The 26766-nt window shown below is 35.8% G+C and overlaps 3 protein-coding genes and 2 long non-coding RNA genes across 6 annotated transcripts; 2 read left to right on the forward strand and 3 right to left on the reverse strand.

Annotated features, from left to right (window-relative positions):
- Window positions 1-436: 436 nt before the first annotated feature.
- LOC107591696 (zinc finger protein 708-like) lies at window positions 437-11769 on the reverse strand. Of its 2 annotated transcripts, none has more exons than XM_016280926.1 (4): window positions 11468-11769; window positions 10281-10416; window positions 6645-7142; window positions 437-2187 (listed from the first exon to the last, which is right to left on the reverse strand). In XM_016280926.1, the coding sequence occupies exons 1-4, from the start codon at window positions 11645-11647 to the stop codon at window positions 731-733; spliced, it is 2271 nt and encodes a 756-aa protein (XP_016136412.1). In that variant the 5' UTR covers window positions 11648-11769; the 3' UTR covers window positions 437-730. The 2 variants fall into 2 exon arrangements, with proteins under 2 accessions (XP_016136412.1, XP_016136411.1); XM_016280925.1 differs by having other exon boundaries at window positions 10281-10419.
- On the forward strand, window positions 11284-15885 carry LOC107591700 (uncharacterized). The gene is made up of 3 exons (XR_001609897.1): window positions 11284-11294; window positions 13515-13518; window positions 15794-15885. It is a non-coding gene; the product is annotated as an uncharacterized lncRNA (long non-coding RNA).
- Window positions 13188-14524, reverse strand: LOC107591699 (heat shock protein beta-11-like). Its single transcript, XM_016280928.1, has 2 exons — window positions 14396-14524; window positions 13188-14150 (listed from the first exon to the last, which is right to left on the reverse strand). Exon 2 carries the CDS (start codon window positions 14104-14106, stop codon window positions 13312-13314), a length of 795 nt encoding a protein of 264 aa, XP_016136414.1. The 5' UTR covers window positions 14107-14150; window positions 14396-14524; the 3' UTR covers window positions 13188-13311.
- Window positions 15886-16810: 925 nt separating the features above from the next.
- LOC107591701 (uncharacterized) lies at window positions 16811-17917 on the forward strand. Its single transcript, XR_001609898.1, has 2 exons — window positions 16811-17581; window positions 17699-17917. It is a non-coding gene; the product is annotated as an uncharacterized lncRNA (long non-coding RNA).
- A 408-nt stretch (window positions 17918-18325) lies between these two features.
- On the reverse strand, window positions 18326-25493 carry LOC107591729 (rod cGMP-specific 3',5'-cyclic phosphodiesterase subunit beta-like). The gene is made up of 17 exons (XM_016280964.1): window positions 24502-25493; window positions 23383-23439; window positions 23231-23278; window positions 22789-22938; window positions 22554-22697; window positions 22409-22474; window positions 21971-22117; window positions 21771-21878; window positions 21402-21511; window positions 21220-21307; window positions 21045-21145; window positions 20363-20470; window positions 20192-20255; window positions 20042-20116; window positions 19847-19930; window positions 19564-19717; window positions 18326-18734 (listed from the first exon to the last, which is right to left on the reverse strand). The coding sequence occupies exons 1-17, from the start codon at window positions 25021-25023 to the stop codon at window positions 18673-18675; spliced, it is 2088 nt and encodes a 695-aa protein (XP_016136450.1). The 5' UTR covers window positions 25024-25493; the 3' UTR covers window positions 18326-18672.
- Between the last annotated feature and the right edge of the window lie 1273 nt (window positions 25494-26766).

Genomic DNA, 26766 nt, shown 5'->3' on the forward strand with positions numbered 1-26766 from the left:
CGGAAGTCAACCTACTTTTAGAACGCACTCATTAATATTAATTACGCACTCGAAAGTTCTGTTGGATTATTTTCGGCCTATTTTATTGTCGATTTTTGTGACTGGAAATGTGAACAAGGCTAAAACTATGAATCTATTATCATTCTGTTATAAAGCGGGTACAATTTCTGTTTATACATTTTCCACATCACTATACATTTCGTAATATATCTGTCCCATATGCAAAACTATAATAACTCAAAAGTTATGTGAAATGAAGTTCAAGCCAACTTTAGAGATAATTTCCAGGTAGAAATTAAATGTAAATAAGAAATATTCACATAGTTGAATTTACTTAAGAGTAATCACGCTTGTGAAGCACGCACAGGATTGTGGGACACCATAGGCACCAAAAAAAATACAATTCAAACATGACTATGAATAATTCCATCCTGATTCTTTAATAATATATTTAATGCAAAAAAAAAAAAAAAAAGACCGAGGTGGTTCATGTTTTATTGCCATCACACTCAAGCATTGATTCCAGTCCTGGTTTGAAAATATAATTGTTTACACAATTAAAAATACAGAAGCATACAAACAAATTTCATTCAGCTTGCCAAATAAGACTACAGATCATCAGTTAGGAACATAATACTATGCATTACATAAAACTATTTCAAACAGCCCTGGAAAAAAAGATGCAGTGTTTAATTCAGTGTAACCTTTGGCCTTGCAAATATGTAAGAATTTACATGGAGTATTTACATTTATGTTGTTTAAGATTTCTATGATCCACAAACTTCTTCCCACAGCACTCACAACTGAATGACTTCAGACCGGTGTGCACTCGCTGATGGGTCCTCAGATGCACAGCCTGATTAAACGTCTTACCACAAACATCACAACCAAAAGGTCTCTCCCCCGTATGGATTCTCATGTGCATCTGAATACTGCTCGAATATCCAAACCGCTTTCCACAAACCTCACAACTATACGGCTTTTCTTTGGTGTGAACCCTTTGGTGTACCGTAAGGGCGGCTTGTGAATAGAACTTCTTTTGACAATGATCGCAACTGAACTTCTTCAACAAAGGACTGACCAATCGCTCGTGATGCTTCTCTCCTGTATGTACAAGCATGTGCTGATTAAGAGAACTGGGGAATATGAAGGCCTTATTACAGATCGAGCACACACAATCCCTCCTTCCTGCGTGAATGATTCGCTTGTGCCTTTTCATGTAGTCTGAACTGGTAAATCCCTTACCGCAAACGTCGCAAAGAAATGGTTTGCTTGAAGTATGTTTGTGCATGTGCATCTTCAAGGCGTACGCTGTGGTGTACCTTTTCAAACATATCGGACAACCGTACAGCTTCACACCCGTGTGACCGGCTTTGTGTCTGTTGAGGTTTCCAGAGGTGGCAAACTTCTTATCGCATACGTCACAAGCGTATCGCTTTTCCCTCGTGTGCACGAGCATATGCGCTTGCAAATGTTTGCGAGCGCTGAACCGCTTGTCGCAGAGCTCGCACAGATACTCGTAGGTTTTCTCGATGTGGCTCTTCTGGTGATTTTTCAGATATCGCTCGCAGCTATAAAAAGCGCCACAAATTTCGCAACAGTAGGGCTTCTCGCCGGTGTGCAGTGTTTGGTGATCGAGCATGTTTTGCTTAATTTTGAACTGCTTGTCACATACTGGACAGTTGTAGAGCGTTTCGACTGCTTTGCATCGGTGTCTGCCGAACGAACGCTTGCCGGGAAAAACCTTCTGACAGTTTGAGCAGGTAACCGTCTTTTCTGCCGTATGAAGGTGCTTGTGCTTTTCCAGGGAGGCCTGAAATACAAAAGACTTGGAACATACATCACATTTGAATAGCTTAGCTCCAGTGTGCATCGCTGCGTGTCTGATGAGGCAGCTTCTCATAGTAAAGCGCTTATCGCAATGCGAACATTTGTAATGTTTCACATGAGCCCGAACGTGGTTAATGAACTTCCACCTAAGTTCAAAACACTTCCCGCAAGTTTTACATCGGAACAAGCCATCATTTGATTGCTTGATCATATCCATGTTAGGTGTGGTGTTGGGCTGGTTGTCTGTGTTTTCGATGGTAATATTTAAACCTTGCACAAGCGATTCGGTCACATACTGACTGCTTCCCAAGACAGCACAAGATACGTCTTCATTGTCCAAGTTATTTTGGAGAATTTCTGTGAAAAGAAGAACACAAGAGTATGTTTAAGAGAAACAACCTGAAAAATTTTATTTAAATATTTATACTTTTTTTTAAATATAAAATATTGGTATTTTAAGGTGCATCCAGTAATTTTTTACTAACTCAGTTTACATAAATGAATAAAAAAAAGATGAATTAATGTCTTTAAAGAAATAATAAAATCATGTACACTCACGTGACATGGATCTATGAGAGTTTTACATTCACTACCGTTTACAGTTTCAGTATGTTTTTTAGTTTTTAATTTATACTTTTATTCAACAAGCACACAATAAATTTGACCAGATAAAGTGGCAATGAATACATTCATATTGTTACAATAAATTCTATTTCAAATAAATGCTGTTCTTTTGAACACCAAAAAATCCTGAAAAAATGTATCCACAAACTACTTTTGTGATTTCCACAAAAGTATTAAGCAGCACAACCGTTTTAACATAATAATACAAATAAAAACATTCTTAAACACCAAATCAGCACAAAAATTAAACCATATGCTGCATTTACAATACACAGTCCAAGATGACTCCCATACTGTGCAGAGAAACATATATTTCTAAACAGAACTTTAAAGGGATAGTTCACCCAAAATTTTTAATTACCCCATAATTTACTCACCCTCAAGCCATCCTAGGTGTATATGAATTTCTTCTTTCAGACGAATACAATCGGACTTATATTTAAAAATGTCTTGGCTCTTCCAAGCTTTATAATGGCAGTGAATGGGTGATATTATTCAATAGTCAAATAGAAGTCCCTGGACCACAGTCAAGATATGTGACCCTGGGCCACAAAACCAGTTATAAGGGTAAATTTTTTGAAATTGAGATTTATACTAGAGATCAAGGATCAATCGGCCAAGGATCGGAATCGGACGATTTTCCTCATGATCGGCCCGGATCGGTGACCGGCCGGTCAGTCTCACTTCTTTCCGATTCCGAGCCGATCCCTTTTGTTACCAGCAATAACGTCAGCTGCGCATTCAAAATGAGTGGCTAACTGCGCTAAAACGTTCAAAAACATACAAAATTATGTCAAAATGCCCGTCTTGGCGAGTATCCAGTTAAACACAGTCAGTTTGGGAACGTTAAATAGTTGAGAAAGAGAACGCATCCGCGTGGATAAACTCTTAAAGGGACCGCAGCCCAATATTCCTGCTGCTGTCTGTCATGTTAATCAAAGAACAAAAGACAAAGAAAATCACTTTCTGCTCTTGACTGTATACGTTTTATAACTTTAACGGTAAGCATTAATCTATATTTAATTTTTACAATGAAGTAAAAATTTGTATGAAGTAAAAAATAATACATCCAATAACACTGAATGTGTTATTTTACATTTGATTACTTTAATTTCAGTAGTATTTCTTATCTGAATAAAAACTTACTTAACCTGAAAAACTTAGTTTCATAGCTCTCTTTATTCTATTGCATTTATTTGTGCTGTTTATTGCAATGTTTTTATTTGTTCTTATTTTATTACTGACTTTTTACTTGTGTTTTTTTTTTATGAAAATAAAACTGTTGAAGAAAAGTAGATTTATGTTTGTATATGCTGTCAATTATAGATTGCAATGTTTTTATTTGTTCTTATTTTATTACTGACTTTTTACTTGTGTTTTTTTTTTATGAAAATAAAACTGTTGAAGAAAAGTAGATTTATGTTTGTATATGCTGTCAATTATAGTTCTTAGAAAGAAAATCGGAATCGGCAGATCACAATAACAAAAAATCAGAATCGGCCAAGAAAATTGCAATCGGTGCATCTCTATTTATACATCAGCTGAATAAATAAGCTTTCCATTGATATACTGTTTGTTAGGATAGGGCATTATTTGGCCGAGATACAACTATTTGAAAATCTGGAATCTGAGGGTGAAAAAAAATTAAATACTGAGAAAATCGCCTTTAAAGCTGTCCAAATGAAGTTCTTAGCAATGCATATAACTAATAAAAAATTGAGCTTTGATATATTTACGGTTGGAAATTCACAAAATATCTTCATGGAACATGATCTTTACTTAATATCCTAATGATTTTTGGCATAAACGAAAAATCGATCATTTTTACCCATACAATGTTTTTTTTGGCTATTGATAAAAATATACCCAAGAGACTTAAAGGAACACTTCATTATTTTTGAAAATAGGCTCATTTTCCAACTCCCCTAGAGTTAAACAGTTGAGTTTTACCGTTTTCGAATCGATTCAGCCGATCTCCAGGTCTGGTGGTAGCACTTTTAGCTGTAGCTTAGCATAGATCATTGAATCGGATGAGACCGTTAGCATCTCGCTCAAAAATGACCAAAGAGTTTCTATATTTTTCCTATTTAAAATTTGACTCTTCTGTAGTTACATCGTGTACTAAAACCAACAGAAAATGAAAAGTTGTGATTTTCTAGGCCGATATGGCTAGGAACTATACTTTCATTCCAGCGTAATAATCAAGGAACTTTGCTACCGTACCATGGGTGCAGCAGGCGCAATGATATTACGCAGCGCCTGAAAATAGGCTTATTGGAAGTTACCTAGCTGGGGACTATTTTCAGGCACTGCGTAATATCATTATGTAATGCATAATATCAGATTCAATGATCTATGCTAAGCTACAGCTAAAAAAGCTACCGGACCCGGAGATCGGCTGAATGGATTCGAAAACGGTAAAACTAAACTATTTAACTCTAGGGGAGTTGGAAAATGAGCCTATTTTCAAAAATAGTGGAGTGTTCCTTTAAGACTGGTTTTGTGGTCCAGGGTCACATATACACCTAGGATGCCTTGAGGGTGAGTAGATCATGGGGTAATGGGGTAATTTGGGTGAACTATCCCTTTAAGCTGCATTTGAAATAATGTCTTACCTTGAGTGGTGACCTCTAGTGTTTCAGTGTTTCCATTGACAGTATCACAGGTTTCAAGCTGCACAATGAATTCTTCTTCATTCAGAGTGGCTTCAAACTCAATACTCAAATCCGGACTCATGTGAAATCTCTGGTGTTTCATCAAGCATTTCATCATTTTGAAAGTATTCCCACATGTTAAACAATTGAAAGGTCTTTCTTTGTGTAAAGCATTGTGAATGTTTAACAGGGCCATGTCATTGAACGATACTCCACAGGACTCACAAATTAAAGGCTCATGTCTCTCCTCAGCAGCTACGTTCGTGCTTGTGGAAGGCTGGCTTTCACTCAAACTTAAACTGCCTGCCAGAATATCTGTGGGTGCAGATGACAGCTGTTGGTACTGATTTGCTGCTTGTCCAGAGTTTTCATGACGTTCTGATTCCATTTCATAATCCTTGTTCTGTTCAGACTCAAGAAGCACATTATTTTCAGACTCAGATGTGGCTCCTTGACCCTCTGTGTGAATACAATGAGAAAAAAAAAATAATAATAATAATAATGCTTTGTTTTTTGAAATACCACACTGAAAATCTTGAATTCACAATACAAATACATAATATTTAAAAAGTATTATTATTGACTGTATAAGCAGGAATCTTCAAATATCGATTAGACATCTTAAACAGATTTACAGAGCAAGGGTTTCTGGTCATTTTTTATTTATTTTTTTAATTTCTACCAAGACAAGTAGAAATAAATGCACATGGTTAAACTGTGTGTACTTTGGAAACCTTCTGCTAGAGTACACTAGAATATGGAAATAACTTTAAAGTGTATTATGCTCTTCTATCTTATATTTTACATTATTACAACAAGTAGATTTATGTTTGTATATGCTGTCAATTATAGTTCTTAGAAAGAAAATCGGAATCGGCAGATCACAATAACAAAAAATCAGAATCGGCCAAGAAAATTGCAATCGGTGCATCTCTATTTATACATCAGCTGAATAAATAAGCTTTCCATTGATATACTGTTTGTTAGGATAGGGCATTATTTGGCCGAGATACAACTATTTGAAAATCTGGAATCTGAGGGTGAAAAAAAATTAAATACTGAGAAAATCGCCTTTAAAGCTGTCCAAATGAAGTTCTTAGCAATGCATATAACTAATAAAAAATTGAGCTTTGATATATTTACGGTTGGAAATTCACAAAATATCTTCATGGAACATGATCTGAAAATAGGCTTATTGGAAGTTACCTAGCTGGGGACTATTTTCAGGCACTGCGTAATATCATTATGTAATGCATAATATCAGATTCAATGATCTATGCTAAGCTACAGCTAAAAAAGCTACCGGACCCGGAGATCGGCTGAATGGATTCGAAAACGGTAAAACTAAACTATTTAACTCTAGGGGAGTTGGAAAATGAGCCTATTTTCAAAAATAGTGGAGTGTTCCTTTAAGACTGGTTTTGTGGTCCAGGGTCACATATACACCTAGGATGCCTTGAGGGTGAGTAGATCATGGGGTAATTTTCATTTTTGGGTGAACTATCCCTTTAAGCTGCATTTGAAATAATGTCTTACCTTGAGTGGTGACCTCTAGTGTTTCCAGTGATGTATTGACAGTATCACAGGTTTCAAGCTGCACAATGAATTCTTCTTCATTCAGAGTGGCTTCGAACTCAATACTCAAATCCGGACTCATGTGAAATCTCTGGTGTTTCATCAAGCATTTCATCATTTTGAAAGTATTCCCACATGTTAAACAATTGAAAGGTCTTTCTTTGTGTAAAGCATTGTGAATGTTTAACAGGGCCATGTCATTGAACGATACTCCACAGGACTCACAAATTAAAGGCTCATGTCTCTCCTCAGCAGCTACGTTCGTGCTTGTGGAAGGCTGGCTTTCACTCAAACTTAAACTGCCTGCCAGAATATCTGTGGGTGCAGATGACAGCTGTTGGTACTGATTTGCTGCTTGTCCAGAGTTTTCATGACGTTCTGATTCCATTTCATAATCCTTGTTCTGTTCAGACTCAAGAAGCACATTATTTTCAGACTCAGATGTGGCTCCTTGACCCTCTGTGTGAATACAATGAGAAAAAAAAAATAATAATAATAATAATGCTTTGTTTTTTGAAATACCACACTGAAAATCTTGAATTCACAATACAAATACATAATATTTAAAAAGTATTATTATTGACTGTATAAGCAGGAATCTTCAAATATCGATTAGACATCTTAAACAGATTTACAGAGCAAGGGTTTCTGGTCATTTTTTATTTATTTTTTTAATTTCTACCAAGACAAGTAGAAATAAATGCACATGGTTAAACTGTGTGTACTTTGGAAACCTTCTGCTAGAGTACACTAGAATATGGAAATAACTTTAAAGTGTATTATGCTCTTCTATCTTATATTTTACATTATTACAACACCTCTCTCCCCAGTCTGGCATGAACGGCTCGAATAGTTCCTGTATCAAATGAAGGCCTGCCTTCTGAGATACAAAATGTGCTGTGATTGGTTAGCTGGGCCAGTGAGTGTTGTGATTGGCTCCACTCGGCGCCTGGTCAGGAAATATCATGCCCCTTACCATAGCCGCCTGCGAGCTTCAGTGTAAATATTGCGTCAAAATCAAATCAATTTGAGCGCGATTTAAACCCGGATGATTGTAACCCGGATGATTGTAACCACTCTAAGTTCGTTTGCCTTGGGAAAGCTAGCGTGTCTCCGACATAGTGATAACACTCGTTGCCTTCTCTAGTGCAGCTCAACCAGGTCTCGTCCCATTCATCAGTATTTGTGATATCACAAATCCCAGAAAATATGCGTTGTAGTCCAAATGAGTCGTGAGTCACATGAAAAGTGATTTCTGTTAAATAAAATATCTCCTTTTGAATTGGACTTTGAGCTTTGTAACTTTTCAGATCTTTTTTATGCTCAAACAGCAACATTAAAGACTAACTAAAGTTGAAAAAGTGAAAAAGCATAATAGGACCCCTTTAACTTTACTGCACTTTCTGATCAGGCTGCAAAAATGTTAAATTCTTCCTCAGTATTTTTGACTAGTTTTCCAGTGCAAATGTCTAAAGATACATTTACTTGTGCTGAAAAATGACAAGATAAGAAGTCTTGTTTTCTGTGAAATTTATCAAAATGAAATGAGTTTAATTTTAAAAGCAGAAAAAATATCTGCCACATTATTCAAAATATCTTCTTTTGTGTTCAGCCAAAGAAACAAACTCATACAGGTTTAGAACTTAAAGGGCTAGTTCACCCAAAAATGAAAATTTTGTCATTAATTACTCACCCTCATGTCATTCTAAACCTGTAAGACCTCCGTTTGTCTTCGGAACACAAATATTTATATAGATATAAAGCAAATATTTAAAGATATAATAAAGATATTTTTAATTAATTCTGACAGCTCTCTGACTCTCCCATTGACAGCAATGTAATTACCACGATCAAGCTCCAGAAACGTGGCAAGGAGATCGGTAAAATACGAATTTGTTTGAATTCGTTCATAACGAAAATAAAGCAAATATTTAAAGATATAATAAAGAAATTTTTGATTAATTCTGACAGCTCTCTGACTCTCCCATTGACAGCAATCTAATTACCACGATCAAGCTCCAGAAACGTGGCAAGGAGATCGGTAAAATACGAATTTGTTTGAATTCGTTCATAACGAAAATAAAGCAAATATTTAAAGATATAATAAAGAAATTTTTGATTAATTCTGACAGCTCTCTGACTCTCCCATTGACAGCAATCTAATTACCACGATCAAGCTCCAGAAACGTGGCAAGGAGATCGGTAAAATACGAATTTGTTTGAATTCGTTCATAACGAAAATAAAGCAAATATTTAAAGATATAATAAAGAAATTTTTGATTAATTCTGACAGCTCTCTGACTCTCCCATTGACAGCAATCTAATTACCACGATCAAGCTCCAGAAACGTGGCAAGGAGATCGGTAAAATACGAATTTGTTTGAATTTGTTCATAACGAAAACAACGCATCCGCGTGACGCAGCTGACACAGAATAGCATACGCCGTTTACATTCAGTGGATATTCTCCAAAATGGCACCAGGGTGACGCGGAGGAGACGAATTGTTGAATAAAGTCGTCATGTTTGTTTTCTTTGCGTACAAAAAGTATTCTCGTAGCTTCGTAAAATTACAGTTGAACCCCTGATGTCACATGGATTATTTTACCGATCTCCTTACCACGTTTCTGGACCTTGATTGTGGTAATTACATTGCCGTCTATGGGAGGGTCAGAGAGCTCTCAGAATTCATAAAAAATATCTTAATTTGTGTTCCGAAGATGAACGGAGGTCATGCGGGTTTAGAACGACATGAGGGTGAGTAATTAAAGGGATAGTTCACCCAAAAATGAAAATTTGATGTTTATCTGCTTACCGTCAGGACATACAAGATTGTAGGTGACTTTGTTTCTTCAGTAGAACACAAACGAAGATTTTTAACTCAAACCGTTGCAGTATGTCAGTCATATAATGGAAGTGAATGGGAATCACGGCTTTGAGAGTCAAAAAAACATACACAAACAAAACCAAATTAAACCCTGCGGCTCGGTGCGATACATTGATATTGATTGTAAAGACCCGAAACGATCGGTCTGTGCAAGAAACTGAATAGTATTTATATAGTTTTTTTACATCTGATTCACCACAATGTCTGAACTGTCCTGAACGCGTTCTCAACAGCAAACGCATGACGCGTCTTCTTCCTTACGGTGGATCGCACACTCTCAATTAGGAGTGTCAAAGGTCCATTTGAGAGATAGGTGGCGGTAATGCAGTTGTAAGTCTATGATCCGTTTTGTGTCTTTACACATCAATGTATCGTCACGAGCCACAGGGTTTAATTTGGTTTTGTCTGTGAATGTTTTTTTGACTCTCAAAGCCGTGATTCCCATTCACTTCCATTATATGACTGACATACTGCATACTGCAAAATCTTCGTTTGTGTTCTACTGAAGAAACAAAGTCACCTACATCTTGGATGCACTGGCGGTAAGCAGATAAACATTAAAAAAAAATTTGGGGGTGAACTATCCCTTTAATGACAGAATTTTCATTTTTGGGTGAACTAACCCTTTTAAGGGCAAGTAAATGATATAGCCAAGACATACATAGAATATCTGAGTGTTTGCCCAGGTTTGTGATTAAGTATAAAGATGTACCATTTAGTTTGTCTTGTTTTGAGAGCTGAGACTTTGCTGTCGCTTCCGGTACTTGAGCGGAGATGTGATCATGAATCAGTTTCACCATCGTCTCTACTGTGGCTTTACTCAACAGCTCCATGAAATCAGCAAACTCCTTCTGAAACATAAAAGAGATCATTGGAGATTTAGTTCATTGCATGCAATTATTACAATTTCCTGCATGTAAAAAAACAGGTTTGATTATAATCAAATTCACTTACATTGTCCTAATAATCTTGTGCTCTATCAGAATTTAAGATTTACGATCATTACTTTGTACACACAAAATATTTGACTTCTTCAGACAACATATGACTAGAACAAGATGACCAAAGGACAAGTGTGTTTAGAGGTATTAAATGTTTTGAGTGCAATCTCCTGCTCTCATTTCCTCACAAAATGTGAATTACCAATCACTTAATATGAATATAAAAATAATGTCACACATTTTATAAATTGCCAACTCTATCATTCGCTTGAATTAATGAGATTACAGGATGTTTTCTGCAAGCTCTATTAAACAGTCAAGCTGTCATCACATTCTTGCACTGGTGACAAAACAACCATATTTTGTATAAATGCAGTATTGATTTTGTTTTTCTGTTGTTGCTAGCTACCATTAGGAGAAAAATAATGTAAAAATACCAAACAATTTCTTTCTTTTTTTTACAATTTGTGTGATGGTGGTGACGATCGTCATGATTCTTGTGACACAAAAATGTAAACCTTGCCTAACACATACTGCTAGATCATGTTTTTTTTTAATTGAACTTAAATCAGGTGTGTACACCCTCACACATTTACATATTTATATACATACATACACACACACATATATATATATATATATATACCTGATTTATTAACATAATTTTTTAATTTCCGCATGGATTAACATAAATTTTGCGAATTTACGTTTAAAACAAATGGGAATTTAAAATAGCATATTACAAAAAACACGGATACACATTATTTAACCAACAACAGCTTACTGTGAAACAGACGGAAGTTACAAGGTTAACAGGTTTATTATATTTATAATATAATTACATTCAATATGGACTTCTAAATAAATAGAAGTTGTAAATACAGCTGTCAACCAACATTTCGAAGCCTATTATGAACAGGAATGGACACTGCAATCGTTCCTCTACTCTAGAACTTACACTTTTGGCTTGATTCGCCTGTTTAAGTCGGTTTTTGTTCACTACCGTCCCCTTGTTGCGCTTCCACTCCTCAGATAAGACAGTCGTGAAGTCAGAGAGATGTTTGCTCAACTCCGACACGACACTTTCAACTAATACCCCCATAACGGAGGACAGTAACTCGTGAATTACTGCCGTCATGCTCAAAGATTATTATTCGGCACCTTCCTCCCAAAAAATATGCTCACTACCTCATCACATACAAAATTGTACCTTAAAAAGTACCCCGGCTAGCCATTTGCTTGTTAGTGGCGAGTGAACAAACGGAAGGACTTTTTTATGGAACAAAAATTTGGTGTGGAGTGTGTTTTGTTAAAGCAGTACTGCCGTCTAGAGGGTTGGAGGGATTAGTACAAGTATCAACGTCCCTTGTGAACGGAGAGGATTTGCTTATTATTTTAGGTCAAAGGTCTGTTTTTATTGCTTCTATACTGGAATCGAAATGGATGAGATTCTTGTTAAAGAGATCAATTTTGATATTTGCTTATTTTTCACTCCTAGAAAACAAATGTTTTTGTGAATTTGTGAGATAATTGCATGCAACTATTTTTGATTATTTTATGCATGTTTGTTGTGACACAAAAACTAAAACCTTGTCGAAGAAGAGGTCTTAGGTTTTTTTATGTACAAATATTTCTTTAAGTTTTCAAAAATACCTGACGTGTGGACAGAAACTAGGTATATTTGAAAGTCATTGTTATTGTTTATTTATTTGATAGGGACAATGCATGTTAATGAACATTTGTAGTAATACAGAATGTAAACAAGACGGATTATAGCAACATTGCTAATTTACACCCGCAGTTCCTAGGCAGATACACACAAGGACACAGACTCAAATACACATACAACAGCACATAAAAGACATTTGAATATTTCTAAGTAAAATGTTTACACAACTGATTCTTCATAAGACAGTTTTTGAAATGATCTTTAAAGGTATGATAAGTAGAACATTGTCTTATTGACTGCGGTAAGCTATTCCAATATTTACTCCCAATTACAGATAATACATTCTGTCCAAAAGATGTTCGCCTATATGGCACCTCACAATCTCCTCTAATAATAGACTTAGTACCAATACTACAATCTGCCCTCGGTTTTATTAATTCAATTAACGGAGGGGGAGCAAGCCCATTCAAGACCTTATAAATAAAACATGCATATTTAAAATTTGTAAAATTTTCAAAACTCAATAGATTGTTTTTTTTTAGAATATTACAGTAATGAAAGTTTAGGTATATTTTAAGCATGTTTTGTTAAAGCATCAATATGGATGAGATCCATATTAAAGAACTTAGTTTCTGATCATTGCTGATTTTTCACACCAAGAAAACAAATGGTTTTATGAATTTGTGAGATGCATGCAATTCTTAATAATTTAATGCAAGCAAAAATTCTTTAGAAATTGTAAAGACAAAAATTGAAGATGCATTAATTAAATAAATAAATAAATAAATAAATACAAATGAATACATTTACCAATTGAATAATATTTTGTGTAAATCTGGCAAATTACACAAACATGATAGCCATTCCAGGACCCAAACTTGATTAGTTTTGTAGTTTATTGGATGTACACAAAATATTTTATTTTACATCTTTTGCAATTTAACAATCTAATAAAACAAATATTGAATTCTGAATCGTAATACAATCAACAAAATTATAATACAGTTACACAAATGTATAGGACCAATAATGATCTTTGACAAATTTGATTCTTTTTACAATTTTGTAAGTTCAAGATGTAAATGAATGTCATTTTGTTCCATTGTGCGATATATAGATAGTAGAGGCAAAGCTTAATTATCTGTAGCCTCTGCCTCAGCTCCTTGGCTCTCAGGTTGAGGTTGAGGGCTCTGAGGAACAGGACTTTTCACAGCAGGAGTGTATGTAATGGGAATCACTCTCTCGTTGCTCACAGCATTGGCTTCTTTGGGTGCTTCTATCTGTAGCTGTCCATTATTTAAAGAGCAGGTCACCATCTCAGGATTCACACCTTGAGGAAGGTCAAACTCCTGCCTGAATTCTTGGCATCTGTACGAGAACGATCCTTTCCCATCGTCTTGCTTCTTCTCTGTCTTGCCGCTCACCCGCAACTTCCTGTCCACTTGTTTAACGGACAGCTCCTCTGGAGTGAAATCCTTTGTATCTAGTGTCAGTGCATAGAGGCTTCCTTCTTTTCCGAGCTGGAATGAGATGGGTTTGAAAGTCGTCATGGGTGAAACGTGGTCAATCTCATCGAAAATCCTTTGGTGCAGGCATTCCATGAACTCCAGGTTGTGTCTCATCTCCTGCAAGTGTCTCATCATTTCTTTCTCGATCTGAAAGAACAGAGGTCTGGTCTCCGGCCACAGACTGCGCACTGGCCAGTGGAAGTCCATGAATGGGCTGAGGTGAGGCTGAAATGTGCTTGGGCAAAGCATTTTTGGTGGCTTTTCTGTGCTGTTTTGAGCTGGTTGAGTTCTTCTGTGCTTCTGTCCCAATGAACAAGACCTGAGGCTTTTATATGCTGTCTTGGAACATTCCAGTAACGCTCCTCTATTAGCACTACAGTGTGTGTCAGCCTGTCGAAGATCTGCTATGACTGAGCACATGCTGTCATGTTCCAAAACAAGTCGGCTGTATTTTTGTGATCCATCTGTTAAATACCAGAGAAGTACATCATTGGTCTATTTCCAGTGACCACTCTGGCGCTCTGCATAACTTTCTATTAAGGGAAGAGGTTAATGCAAGAGGCTGATACAAGGTTTTCCTATCGTATAGCAATATAACATACCTAATATTAACACATATATTAAATATAATAACTAATCAAGGTTACTGTGAGAAATAGTTCAATGTCACATCAGGGCATATTTTGTGTGTGTGTGTGTCAGAACTTACTTCATATTCTGTCAGCTGTGTTTACATTTAACTTACAAGCGTTCCAACATGCTTTCTAATCCTGCAGGTTTCTGAAACTGACACCTGTGTTGGCATCGGTGACGTCACCTCCAGAAATAGATTCAAATAGAAGGAACAACTTTAACTCAGGTGGAGACATAATGTACTCTAATATTTAATCTGTGGCTGATAAAAAAATGTATCATCACTAAGAGACTGATTTCAAATATCTATTTAGGAAGTAGGCTTTGATGGAATTCATCTTTATAACTATAACCTGTCTTATCAAAGATTTTGTAATTATAGTTTTTCAAAGGTTTACACAGTTTGTACAATTTGTATTTTAATGACAAGGCATGCATGACACACCAGAATGGCAATGGGCAGTTGACAAAACTGATTTATTTCTAAATCGTTTGCACTGCTACTACTAAATAAATACATACCCTACATTAATTGAGAGACTGTATAAAATATTTATACATATTAAAAAAAACGAAATTTTCACACTGTAAGACTAAGTCAACAGGTTGTTAAAATTATAAGCAACAATACTACTACTACTACTAATAATAATAACAACATTAATAAAAGGCCTAACAAATTAATAAATGAATACCCTATATTAACTGAGAGACTGGGTTGAATATTTATACACACTACACTGTAGGAATATTTAAGTGAACTTCTAAAAAGGTTTAAAATTATTACCATATTATTGTTTTTTATTTAAAAATGGTGAAAAACGGGCAAAAAGTTGATGGACATGTACTGTGTACAGTGTAGCCTACTGACAGACAGCAGGGAGAATCAAATCAGAGCAGAGCAGAGACTTCCTCTTCTCCTGCCTGAAGAGAAGATCCGTTCAAACATGGTTCCTCCCGTACAGGTCTCCCCGCTGTCTGAAGGTCTGTAACACTCTCTCTCTCTGTATGCACACACACACACACACAATTTTATTCTACAATATAACAATAATAAAATATAGCAAAATATATCAGATGGTGTTACAAAAAGTGTATTTTTGTGGTGGTATTTTAACCTTGGCCCACCTGTTAGTTTCTTATCTTTGTGTTTCAGTGAATGCGGATATTTTACATTAACCAGCCTTATGTAGAGGGGAGATACAGTAATGTTGAAATGGTGTTTGACGAAAGAAATTAGTCCTCTTTTTGTTTTGTCATACATTAGCAGTGTCTCATTATGTAGCATGTCAGTTTTCACCTACTTGAAAATTAAGTTATTCATTGAAAATATTCAGTGAATCAAATGCAAAGCAGTGCTGTTTATGGAAAGGAATTTCAGGGGATATATTTCTTCTCACAGGCTACAGGGTGTTAACTTGACCACAAATAATTCAAAATATTAAAATATCTTAATATTTTTTTATCTCCACAGCAAACTCTGACACCATTCTGAAGTAAATCTCCATGATGTATTCATTCCAGCACCAAATGAAATGAATCACAATAAACCTAATTTTATTTTCAATAAAGACAGAAGGTAAAAATATTCTTGTATGTTTTCTTTTTCCTCATTGCCATTATTCAGGTAATTCTGATTATATGCATCATAAGGGCGTCTGCATACCTTTTCAGCAAGAAAAGAACATTTTCATTTGGTTGGGTTATAGTTATATGCACTATATGCATGACAAACCAAGATCATTCTCTGAGAATGTGTTAAGAACTGTTTTGTCTTTCCTGCACTGCTGTGGTGACGTTTATAGAGGGAGGACGGTTGTATAACCTGACCATGGTTTAGCATAAATCCCAGGATTTAGGTCAAGCCAATACAGCACAAGTGCTGATTTTGCACAAATGCTTCACAGCTACTTAGCTGCGGTGCTGCACTTCATTAACTGTTTAAAAAAGCTCTGCTTTCCTTCATTTATAAACAACATTTCTTCTGAGTTAATCTAAAAACCCAAAACTGCCATGACTTTAACAGAGACAAAAATATTGGAAGTCTTGTAAGAATATTGTCAGAGGATTTATTGGGAAATGGAATGTGTAGGGATGTTCAGATAACCTTTGCAGATGACACTCAGTTACAGTATCTAGGAAGGGAAGGGTGGAAACTGCTGATAGTTCTCATGGGATAAGAGGATTTCTTATCGAGTGACTCATTGAGTAGATGTGTGAAGAGAATCAAATCCTTTGTAGTTTGAAATAGTCTCAAATTGATATTGTTATTGCTTTAATATACTACCCATCAAAAAAATTGGGGTCTGTAAGTTATGTTTTATGTTTTTGAAATAAGTCTCTTCTGCTCACCAAGGCTGCATTTAATTGGTAAAAACAGTAATATTGTGAAATACTGCAGTGTAAAATAGCTGTTTATTTATTTTTATATATTTTAAAATGTAATTTATTCCTGTGATGACAAAGCTAAATTTTCAGCAGCCATTATTCCAGTCTCACATGATCCTTCAGAAATCATTCTAATATGCTGATTTGGTGCTCAAGAAGCATTTCCTGCTGTAACGTGATACATTTCCCCCCCAGTATTCTTTTATAAATAGAAAGAACATCATTTATTTGAAATAGTCAACCTAAGTACTAAGAAAAACACAAAGTTCATAAAAATATATGCTTTAATTGTCATTGTATTGAGCATACAGAAGTGAAGCTTAATGTTTAATAATTTAATTGGAATCATCCATATTTGATGCTGTATTTTTGATGGTTTGCGAGCATCATATTTGAAGATGAATCAAAATAATCAAATTCATGTTAAAAATGATTAAACTTGCTCTGCAAGTAAATCACATTTGTGTCAAATTCAAAAAGACTCAATAAGTCTTCTTATCGGGCCCTCGCTGTCAGATCTGACACATTGATTTAAACATTAATTTTCATTGCTACTGCCTGATTCTTTGCTACTTAAATTAAACCTTTATGATATGTGAAACAGAAGCAGCAGCTTTGTATTATAAGCTTGTAAAATACATTAAGTACACTAAAACACACCTTTGTAATTTTTACTTTTAACAGTATGTAAAGTCGTACCTCATAATGTTTAAAAATAAATTTTGTGTATTTACACAATTAGATTCACAACTGATGTTTTTACGATGTTTTATAGACAACTAGTGAAAGAAAAACTTGATTCCTACAAAAAAAGTCAGACATAAGAAGAAAAAAATTGCCTGAATCTGAATACCTTCATGAATTTAAAGGGATAGTTCACCTTCAGTTGCTGGTCCCCATTGACTTCCATAGTATGAAATAAAACACTATGCAAGTCAATGGGGACCAGCAACTGAAGGTGAACTATCCCTTTAATCACAGACTTCTCAAGGTTCAGTGTGATGACGGGTCAGCTGAGAACAGATGAATGATATCAAGGCCACTGGAATTAGTTTTCTCTGTGAACGCATGTCCCAACAGCGGAGACACTGAGTAACGGGACATTGCTCAGTAAAACACACCCATGACAGCACTTGATGTAAATAAGTCTGAAGGACAATTGCGCATTACCTGTCGGCTTAAGTGAAACAAAAAAAAAATCAAACTATAACTTTAACCCAATCTTTATACATGCTGACCACCACTGTATTCTGCCATCTAGCTTACCAGAAACTATTTTGTGGCGCACTAAGGTCTGTCACCTACCTTCTCACATTTAGCAACCTGCAATGTTAGCTTCCATCTGTACAATGTGATTACATTTAGAGGGAATAAATGACAGAAAAAAATACGTATCACTCATATAATGGCCTTTGTTTTCTGATATTCAGTGAAAGTAGCAGGTGACAACAAATGAGACATTAAAATTACAAAATGGAGGAAAAGTTAACTAGACCTGCTTGATACTAAATAGCAGCTGATAAATAAAAATAAATGAAAACCTATCCATACAAGTAATTTATAGATAATGCTAATATCTTTGATTGCATGGAGAGAAAAACAAAATAAACTTTTTTTTTTTTTTTTTAAATAAGAACCATATTTTCAATATTCACCTCTGAATTTTCCTGTAGTGCATCTAAGTCTGCATTGTGATTAACTGAAACCGAGTACCATCCTATAAAAATGCTTGAACACTGTGACCCAAAGGAAACACAATGGAACAGTAATGCTAACTGTAGTAGGCAAGATCCAATGTGTGTTTTGGTTAGCAGGTGGTCTTGTGGCCTGCTGGTAGCATATAATGCATTGACAGTGTTTTCCCACTCACTCTTGATCAGATCCTTGGGGATCCTAAGGGTGATGTTGATCTGTGTGATGTACTATATCTCAAACTGCCTTGCCCTCTGTAACGTCGTCTTTTCTCTAGCAGATAGAGCAGGTCTTGGATCCTGATCCTGATCCACTGGTGCTGTTGGAATTTGCAGCTGTAGAGAAACCGTACAGAAACAAACACAAAGAGTCCGAATGAAAGAAATGCATCATATCATACGATATATGGCCGACAGGTTGTGGACACTCTTTTGTTATTGGCTATTCTAGTTCAGGTCTGGGCTTTTTGATGGCCAATCAAGTTTCTTGGAGATTAATGAAGTTCTTGATGTTTAATTACATGTTCTTCAGGTTAGCTTTTTGTGTCTGGGTTCTTTTGTAGAAGTCAAAGTGTTTTTTTTTTCATGTTAACAGACTGCAAAACCCTTTTTATAGCAGTAAAGTGAGGACCATTTTTCCTATTAATCTGTAAATCTGTACAAGCAAATATAGGTGTGGATTTCGGGTGTCTACATACCATTGGCCATGTAGCATGTCAGTGTACACTTCAGTACCTTTCAAATATTTGGGGTCATTAAGGTTTTTAAATTAAATTGATCAAAGATAAAATTATACTTTACTTGAAGTATAATAATAAAAAATGTTTACTGAACAGCAAATTAGAATGATTTCTGAAGGATAATGTGACACTGAAGACTGGAGTAATGAATGCTAAAAATTCAGCTTTGCCGGCACAGAAATAAATGACATTTTATTTTAAAATATATTAAAATAGATACGTTTTGTTGTTGTAATAATATTTCACAATATTACTGTTTTTACTGATTTTTTAAATAAAAATGTATATTGTTATGTCAAACGTCAACTTGATAATGAGCTACATTTTAAGAGGGTCTGAATGTAGGTTCTTCCTAATTTAGTAGAAATACAGTGAACAAAGGATATAGATTAATAAAATCTTAAGCAAACGATTAAAATTCAAACCATTTTTGGTAGCTGCTTCCTGTCTGGCCTTAGCTGCCTCCTCCATTGCCTTTAGTTTTGCCTCATATTCCTCCTGCCTCTCTTTCCAATGCATCCGGTTGTTCAGAATGCCATCATGCATGGGCTGGATCTCGTGGTGAAAACGAGAGAATTCCTATGGGAAACAAAGAGGGAGGGGTTGCTAATTAATCTTAATGTTAAAAACAAAATGAGAATGATTTGGTCATTTTTTTTCTTGAAACAAACAAACAAAAAGATCAGTTCCCTTCATTCATAAAGGTACCTTGTAGACAAAAGTACAGACAAAATCGATAAAACCACACTGAAGCTTTGGCAGCTCTGCGGCTTTGTTCCTGTCCATCATGGGCTAGATTAAAAGACAAACACCACATGATTGTTTTTTTTTTTTCCACCAATGGTTTCCAAGATGGGAGCTTTCCTAGCAGCTCAACCACCAATATTAGATTCATGTACTCACGATAGGTTGTTGCTCAAGAACAGTCCTCTCAAGATCACCCTGCTCCCAGAATTCAGCTGCTACAGAGAGGGCGACCTAGGATGGGAGAAATTACACTTATATATTGCTGAGAAGCAAAACTGTAGTTATTCTTCATTTGACATCTCTTACCTTGCTCTGTACCTCCCATGGTTTTGCGATAGCTGAGAGGTCACATGCTGTCATCATCATGGCCCTGGTCAATTATTAAAAATATAAAAACACGCAAAGCCCAAATGGATTATTTCTAAGAGATGTATTATGCTAAAATGCCTAGCGGAAGTTGTAAATGGACACACTTACATTACAATTTCTTTCCTTGTTGTTTCAAGAGACATGAAGTCCACCCATTTCTTCTGATCTTCATATGTCTCAGAGAGATCCACAATTTTCTGGAACATTGTTCTCTTTCTTTAAGGTAGAAAAAGTTCATATTTTAAAACTTTTGTCTCATTTTAGGTTTACATTTAAAGTGAAGTGATGTGACATGTGGCCAAGTATGGTGACCCATACTAGGAATTAGTACTCTGCATTTATCCCATCCAAAGTGCACACACACAGCAGTAAACACACACCCGGAGCAGTGGGCCGCCATTTTTTTGCTGCGGCACCCAGGGAGCAGCTGGGGGTTCGGTGCCTTGCTCAAGAGCACCTCAGTCGTGGTATTGAAGGTGGGAGAGCGCTGTACATTCACTCCCCCCACCTACAATCCCTGCCGGTACGAGACTCAAACCTGCAACCTTTGGGTTACGAGTCCGACTCTCTAACCATTAGGCCACGACTTCCCCTTTAGTTTCACTTCTTTAAATGAACAGCAACGGTCACTATAAACTGGCACTATACAAACAGCTGAAGAAAAAAGTAACTGTATATGAGTTTGAAACCACATAGTGACAAGTAAATAATGCATTTTCATTGTTGCGTGAAAAATTCCTTTAAAGAGACTAAAACATACTACTACGTATGATATATTGTCAAACCTTACTTGAAGTACAATGCAAGATCAGTTGCAATAATGGCAATGTCAATGAGGTGGAAGACATGCTCCGTTTGTCTTCTGTTGAGGTTCTGGAAGATGTTTAATGTCTAAGAAAAAAAACATATGTTAGGGTCAAATCAAATTAATACGAAGGCTCACATTCTGGACAGTTTGCTCATACCTCGTCGCCTAACAAGAATTTGCCAAAGTCCAAGTGATGCCTCTCTAGAATGGAGGATCCATGTAGCTTGGCTAGAGGATTTTGGGACCTTATCACAAAACATACAAATGTGATGAAGATTATTATTAGGAGAAGCAATAATAGTACAAGTACTAGTAGAACTAGTAGTAGTATCTACTGACTTCACTTGGTAGAGATTATTTGTGCCTCTGTGGTCGATATCATGCAGGAAGCCTGCAGTGATCATGGCCATCACCTCCAAATCTGTGTAATACTGCTTCAGTTTGCCTGTCTGGCTCCATAAAAAACAAAAAATTATTTTCATTATGATTTTTTCATTTTTTGAATGTGTATCTAAAATTTGTCATGAACAACAAAGATGCAAAAATATGTTTGTCTGAAACCGGATCAAACAAACTTGTTTGGAAACAATCATTATGTTTGAAATTCTGTTTCATACTTCATTTTTTAAATGTGTAAATCAACAACATACATTTAGTTTGGACCCTAAACAAGTAATCCTAAGTAAAGGTAAGCTGAGCAGGTCATACCGTGAGTAAAGTGAACATGGTTTGCCCAACATTGAAGCCATGGCGCCAGTTGTGGTAGGTGATTTTCCTGTAGCCTTTGCTCACTGAGTACATGAATCTTACCAAAACCTAATTGGAAAATAGCAGCCAATTTTATGGAATTCCATGATGCTTCACGACACAAATCAGGTGTCTCCATCATTATAAACAAGCAAATTTACCTCCTGAGGGACCTGAAACTTTTTAACCACTCCAACTTCATAGTACATCTGAATCCCACACATTACAAGTTCCAGTTCGGTGCAGTCAAAGTCTGAAAAATGGAATGCGTAGATCTCAAACTTTTTTGGACCTGGCAGCTCTTTTTTCTGCATAAAAATAATAATAATAAAAAAGTCAGTCAGTGCATAACTTTTGCAAAACATAAACCAATGCAAAAGGAAAATATGCAAAGTATTTTGAATAATGCAATAATAGCTGAAACAGCATATCTTAAACTTAATTAGTATATGGAGAGAATCACAATAGACATATCTGAAAGCACCTGTAATGTTTTAAATAATGGATTCCTATTAAAGGCGACTTTATCTTATCTATCTGAGAAGATTAAGATCAGCCAGTAATTTCAAAATCTTTAATTAATAAGCAGTTCAGTGTACCAGAATTTCCAAAAGCTCGTCCTCCTCACAGTCTCTTGGTTCTCTGTCAAAATATTCTCTTGTTTTCTAGAATAGAAATACCAAAGAGAACAAAAATAAATAGTAATAAAATAAAATAATAAAATAATAATAAGTATAAACTTACAAGGATGTTTTGAATCTCATCATCTCGACATTTGACATGGTACAGCACCATGTCCTGGGCAATGTCCTTCCTGTTCTCCAGCTTATTCATTTTGTCATAGGTGTCTGTGTTGAGGACTGACCAGCCCAGAAACTGTGTCAAAGCCTGTCGAGACAGCAACGCATTGTTCCGCAAGTCAACAAGTTGTTGAATTCAGTCGGTAAATGACCATTCTCAGTAATGCAACCAATTTTACCTCCATGAGTTGTTCATCATGGTCATCAAATGGTTTGCCGTCCTTCCTGTTGTAGAAAGTTGCAACGCCAACAATTTCTTCTTTTTTGTTGACAATTGGCAGGGACAGCACATTCTTGATGGTCCATCCACTGTCATCCAGAGCTTCCGTCTACAGAAACCCAAAGTGTTATTACTGCAAGTCAAGGGAACTTCAACCATTAAACATGTTTTAGACCAGGGCTCCTCAAATCTTGCCCTGGAGGGCCAATGCCCTGCAGAGTTTAGCTTCAACCCTAATCAAACACACCTGAGCGAGCTCATCAAGGTCTTCAGGATCCATTAAAAATCACAGGTAAGTGAGTTTGATCAGGGTTTGAGCTAAACTCTGCAGCACAGTGTCCCTCCAGGACCGGATTTGAGGAACCCTGTTTTAGACAGTAAAAAAAATTAAATAAAAATACCTGAAAGTTGAACATTTCATCTGCTGCTGCATTCATGATGTTGCAAATCTTAAATACACAACAGAAATGAATAAGTGAATACTATATGTAATTACTTAACTTTTCAAAAATCAACCATACTTTATTCCCAAAGTAATAAAGGAGTCACTTACAAATCCACTCTCTGCAACATATGTAGGTAATCCACTAAGGGCCCACGACCGATCTAAAGTATCCAGATAGAAATTTGTTACCCATTCTCAATGGCAAAGTGGCAAAATTGCTCAAAAAATTGCCCCGTGTATCATCAGCCTTAGTTAATGCATTAACTACATTGAAAAAACAAAATGATACTAAATTTTTTAAGGTAAGTGGTTGCAATCAATTTATTTTAGCTACATTTAAATAAGCAAATTTAGTTGACTAACTTTCAGCTAAATTTGATTATTTAAATGTAGCTAAAATAAATTGATTGCAACCACTTACCTTAACATTTTTTTGTCAATTCAATGAATCCTTTTTTTTCAGTGTACCATTAAATAACAATGATAAACACATTTGTTACTGTATTTATTAATCTTTGTTAATGTTAGTTAATAAAAACTATTCATTGTTAATCCAAGTCGAATAAATAATATTAACAGATCCAACTTTTGATTTTAATAATGTATTAGTAAAGGTTAACTAAGAATAATAAATGCATTAGATTTTTTTGTTACACTTTATTTTAGTGTCCTTGTTACAGTGTAATTATACATTTAAGTACTGAGTAGTATTAATGAACTCCATGTACTTACTTTATGGCTAGGATGAGGGTTTGGTTTAGGGTTAGTTGCATGCAATTATGCATAATTTATTGTTATTACTATATGTAATGTGTAACAAGGATACCGTAAAATAAAGTGTTACCATATTTTTCATTGTTCATGTAAACTAATGCAATTAACTAATGTTAATGGAACCTTATTGTAAGGTGTTACCAAAAATTCAGTGTTTGTCCCTTGTTTAACAAAATAACTAATACAGCAGAGATAACAAATTGAAATAATTATGTAATGTTGTAAAACCCACAACCTATTGTACAAATTATTAAACAAACAATCTGTTCTAAGTTTTTGTGTGATTCAACTACTGAGAAGAGATTTGGTCACTGTATAAATGCCACATGTGAAATCCTTCATGCTGGACATGGGTCATAAATGGATTATGTCAAGAGGATTTGCCAAGCCTCAAAATATGACCATACCTGCAGTCTAATAATGCATAATAGTGTCATGAGTCTCTTTCAATCAAGTTTTACAGTTTGTCTGATCTGTGTACAGATGCAATGTTTTCTTTTGTACCTGTGTAACATCCTTCACATTGATGGGCTTCTTGGTTTGAGCCACATGTCCTACTATACCGATGTCCAGAGGGAAGACGATCTCAGAGTCTGGAGGCACCACACAGTCATCAAGCTCAGAATTTTCATTAACGTTGAAGAGACGAGTAGCCAGCTCAGCGATACCGTTCCGCTGTCGATACATGAACAAGCTACATCGGTCGGCATGAATCAGAGCACTGACCCGCTTCAGAATCTTAAAAATCACCTTCTCCATATTGACGTTCTCTTGCATGTCTGTAATGAGATCGTAGAATATCGCTCCTTCCTCTACCGAGCATATGTCCTTAAAACTGTTCATATCCACTTTAGACTCGGGTATTCGCACGATCGAGGCCACAGCACCAGGTTTGAGCTTTTTGTCAAAATAGCTCCTGGCAAAATCTGGATTTCCATCCAGGAACTTCTCCACGTCTTCTTTTTTGACACTCATCTTGGGATCTTCTGCCCCAATCCCAGTACTGGCAGGTGATGGCCAAGTAATGAGAGTTCAAATGAGCTTTCAGGACAAAAACAGAATATTTAGAGCATATAATCCTCAAATGGTTGAGAAAACGAAGAATCACGAGATGAGATGCCTGCCACAGCAGGGGCAACCCGTGTCCAATCGAACTGTCATCAGCAAGGTGTTTTTCTAATAGTGTTGAAGGTGAATCAGGATCTGCTCAAGTAAAACTGATCAGGTGACCTGCATCAAAGCCTGAGCCCAGAGCTGAAACCGACCGCCGTCCTCCTCTGAATGCTCTCTTTGTCCTGGAAAGAGAAGAGATGCTCTTAATGACCGTTTTAGAGGAAAAGCTATACGACAAAGTATGTGAGTGGTAATGCACAATCATATGCTTTGTTCCTCTTTGTCTCCTCTCCCAGAAGCCTGGCCTTTGCGCTACAAGCTCTTTAAGTTCTTATTAAAAACACACTCCTCATTACTAAGCCCTATTTAACCAGGCCACTAGCTGATTATCTCAGCACCCCAGTTGTCTTCTTACTCGGTGTGACTGCAACCATGGGAGCAATGAAAGGGCTTTCCTTAAAAAATGGAAAAGAACAAATGTACAGTGCATGTGAATATTAGTCATTAAAAAAGACCAAAAGATGACCAGACATAGTAATATTGTACCTGAACTACTATACTATTTTCAGAGAAAAATTATAAAATAAAATAACACATTCTCAGCATCCAATAACTCCGTATTTCATTCTATGAAAGTATAGTACTGCCATTTTGTATAGCAGTAACATGGATTAGCATAAAAGTGGGACCACTGCAGATACAGTATATATAATTTGCAATATGTAACTGGTAGACTGTGATTCATATGCCATTGTGTGCCAATATTATGAACACTGTACACCAATATACAGTATTACATAATGAGTGTTTATTATTTGCAAACAGAATACATTATAGTGGCATAACCAAAAAGCTAGCGGAAGAATTATGAACAAGATCAAATTTAAACAATGCAAAAATAAAAATAAAATAATGCAAAAATGAAATAAATGTATGGTGCTTATTTGGAAACCTTTTTTTTAAACCTGTTGGTCTTGGTTCTGTTGGTTTTGGTGCATTCTAAATACTCCTAATAAAAACTACTGAGGGATATGGACCTAGATGGAATAACGATACAGAGTCTTATCATAAAATGCAGATAATCCTTTTGTTGAGGTAAAGTTAATTTCTATATAAAGGCCTCGTATCCATCTTAAGCAAAAGGTCATGAGGATAATCAGCATATTAATAGCTCCATACGTGCACAAAACAAGTCAGAGCTTTGGCTCCTGAGGGTAGGTCCTGTGTGCATCTGTGAGTGCTGATACATCTCTAATGTTTTGGTGTACATTTAGAAGCTGTAGGCCTAAATGATTAATAGTCAAATGTATCCAGTTGTCAGTTAGATGCCAATACACAAAGATTGCAACTAAATCAACCTGTTAGACAAAGTGCAATATCTTTGGAGTAGCCTGAGGAAATGGGAATGGGAATCCACTCTACTAGAGTGTGAACCTCAACCTCTTTATTAGCACATCAGATCTATAACCAATACGATATCACCAACCAATGTATTGATAAGAATAACGGATTCCTATGTACAATTTTCGATAATGTGTTCATGTTTGTTTAAACATTTAAATTGTAATATGTAAGACACTTTTATTCTTTGACATGTCAACAAAC

This window comes from Sinocyclocheilus grahami, unplaced genomic scaffold (assembly GCF_001515645.1).
Source record: "Sinocyclocheilus grahami isolate Dianchi unplaced genomic scaffold, SAMN03320097.WGS_v1.1 scaffold145.1, whole genome shotgun sequence".
NCBI lineage: Eukaryota > Metazoa > Chordata > Actinopteri > Cypriniformes > Cyprinidae > Sinocyclocheilus > Sinocyclocheilus grahami.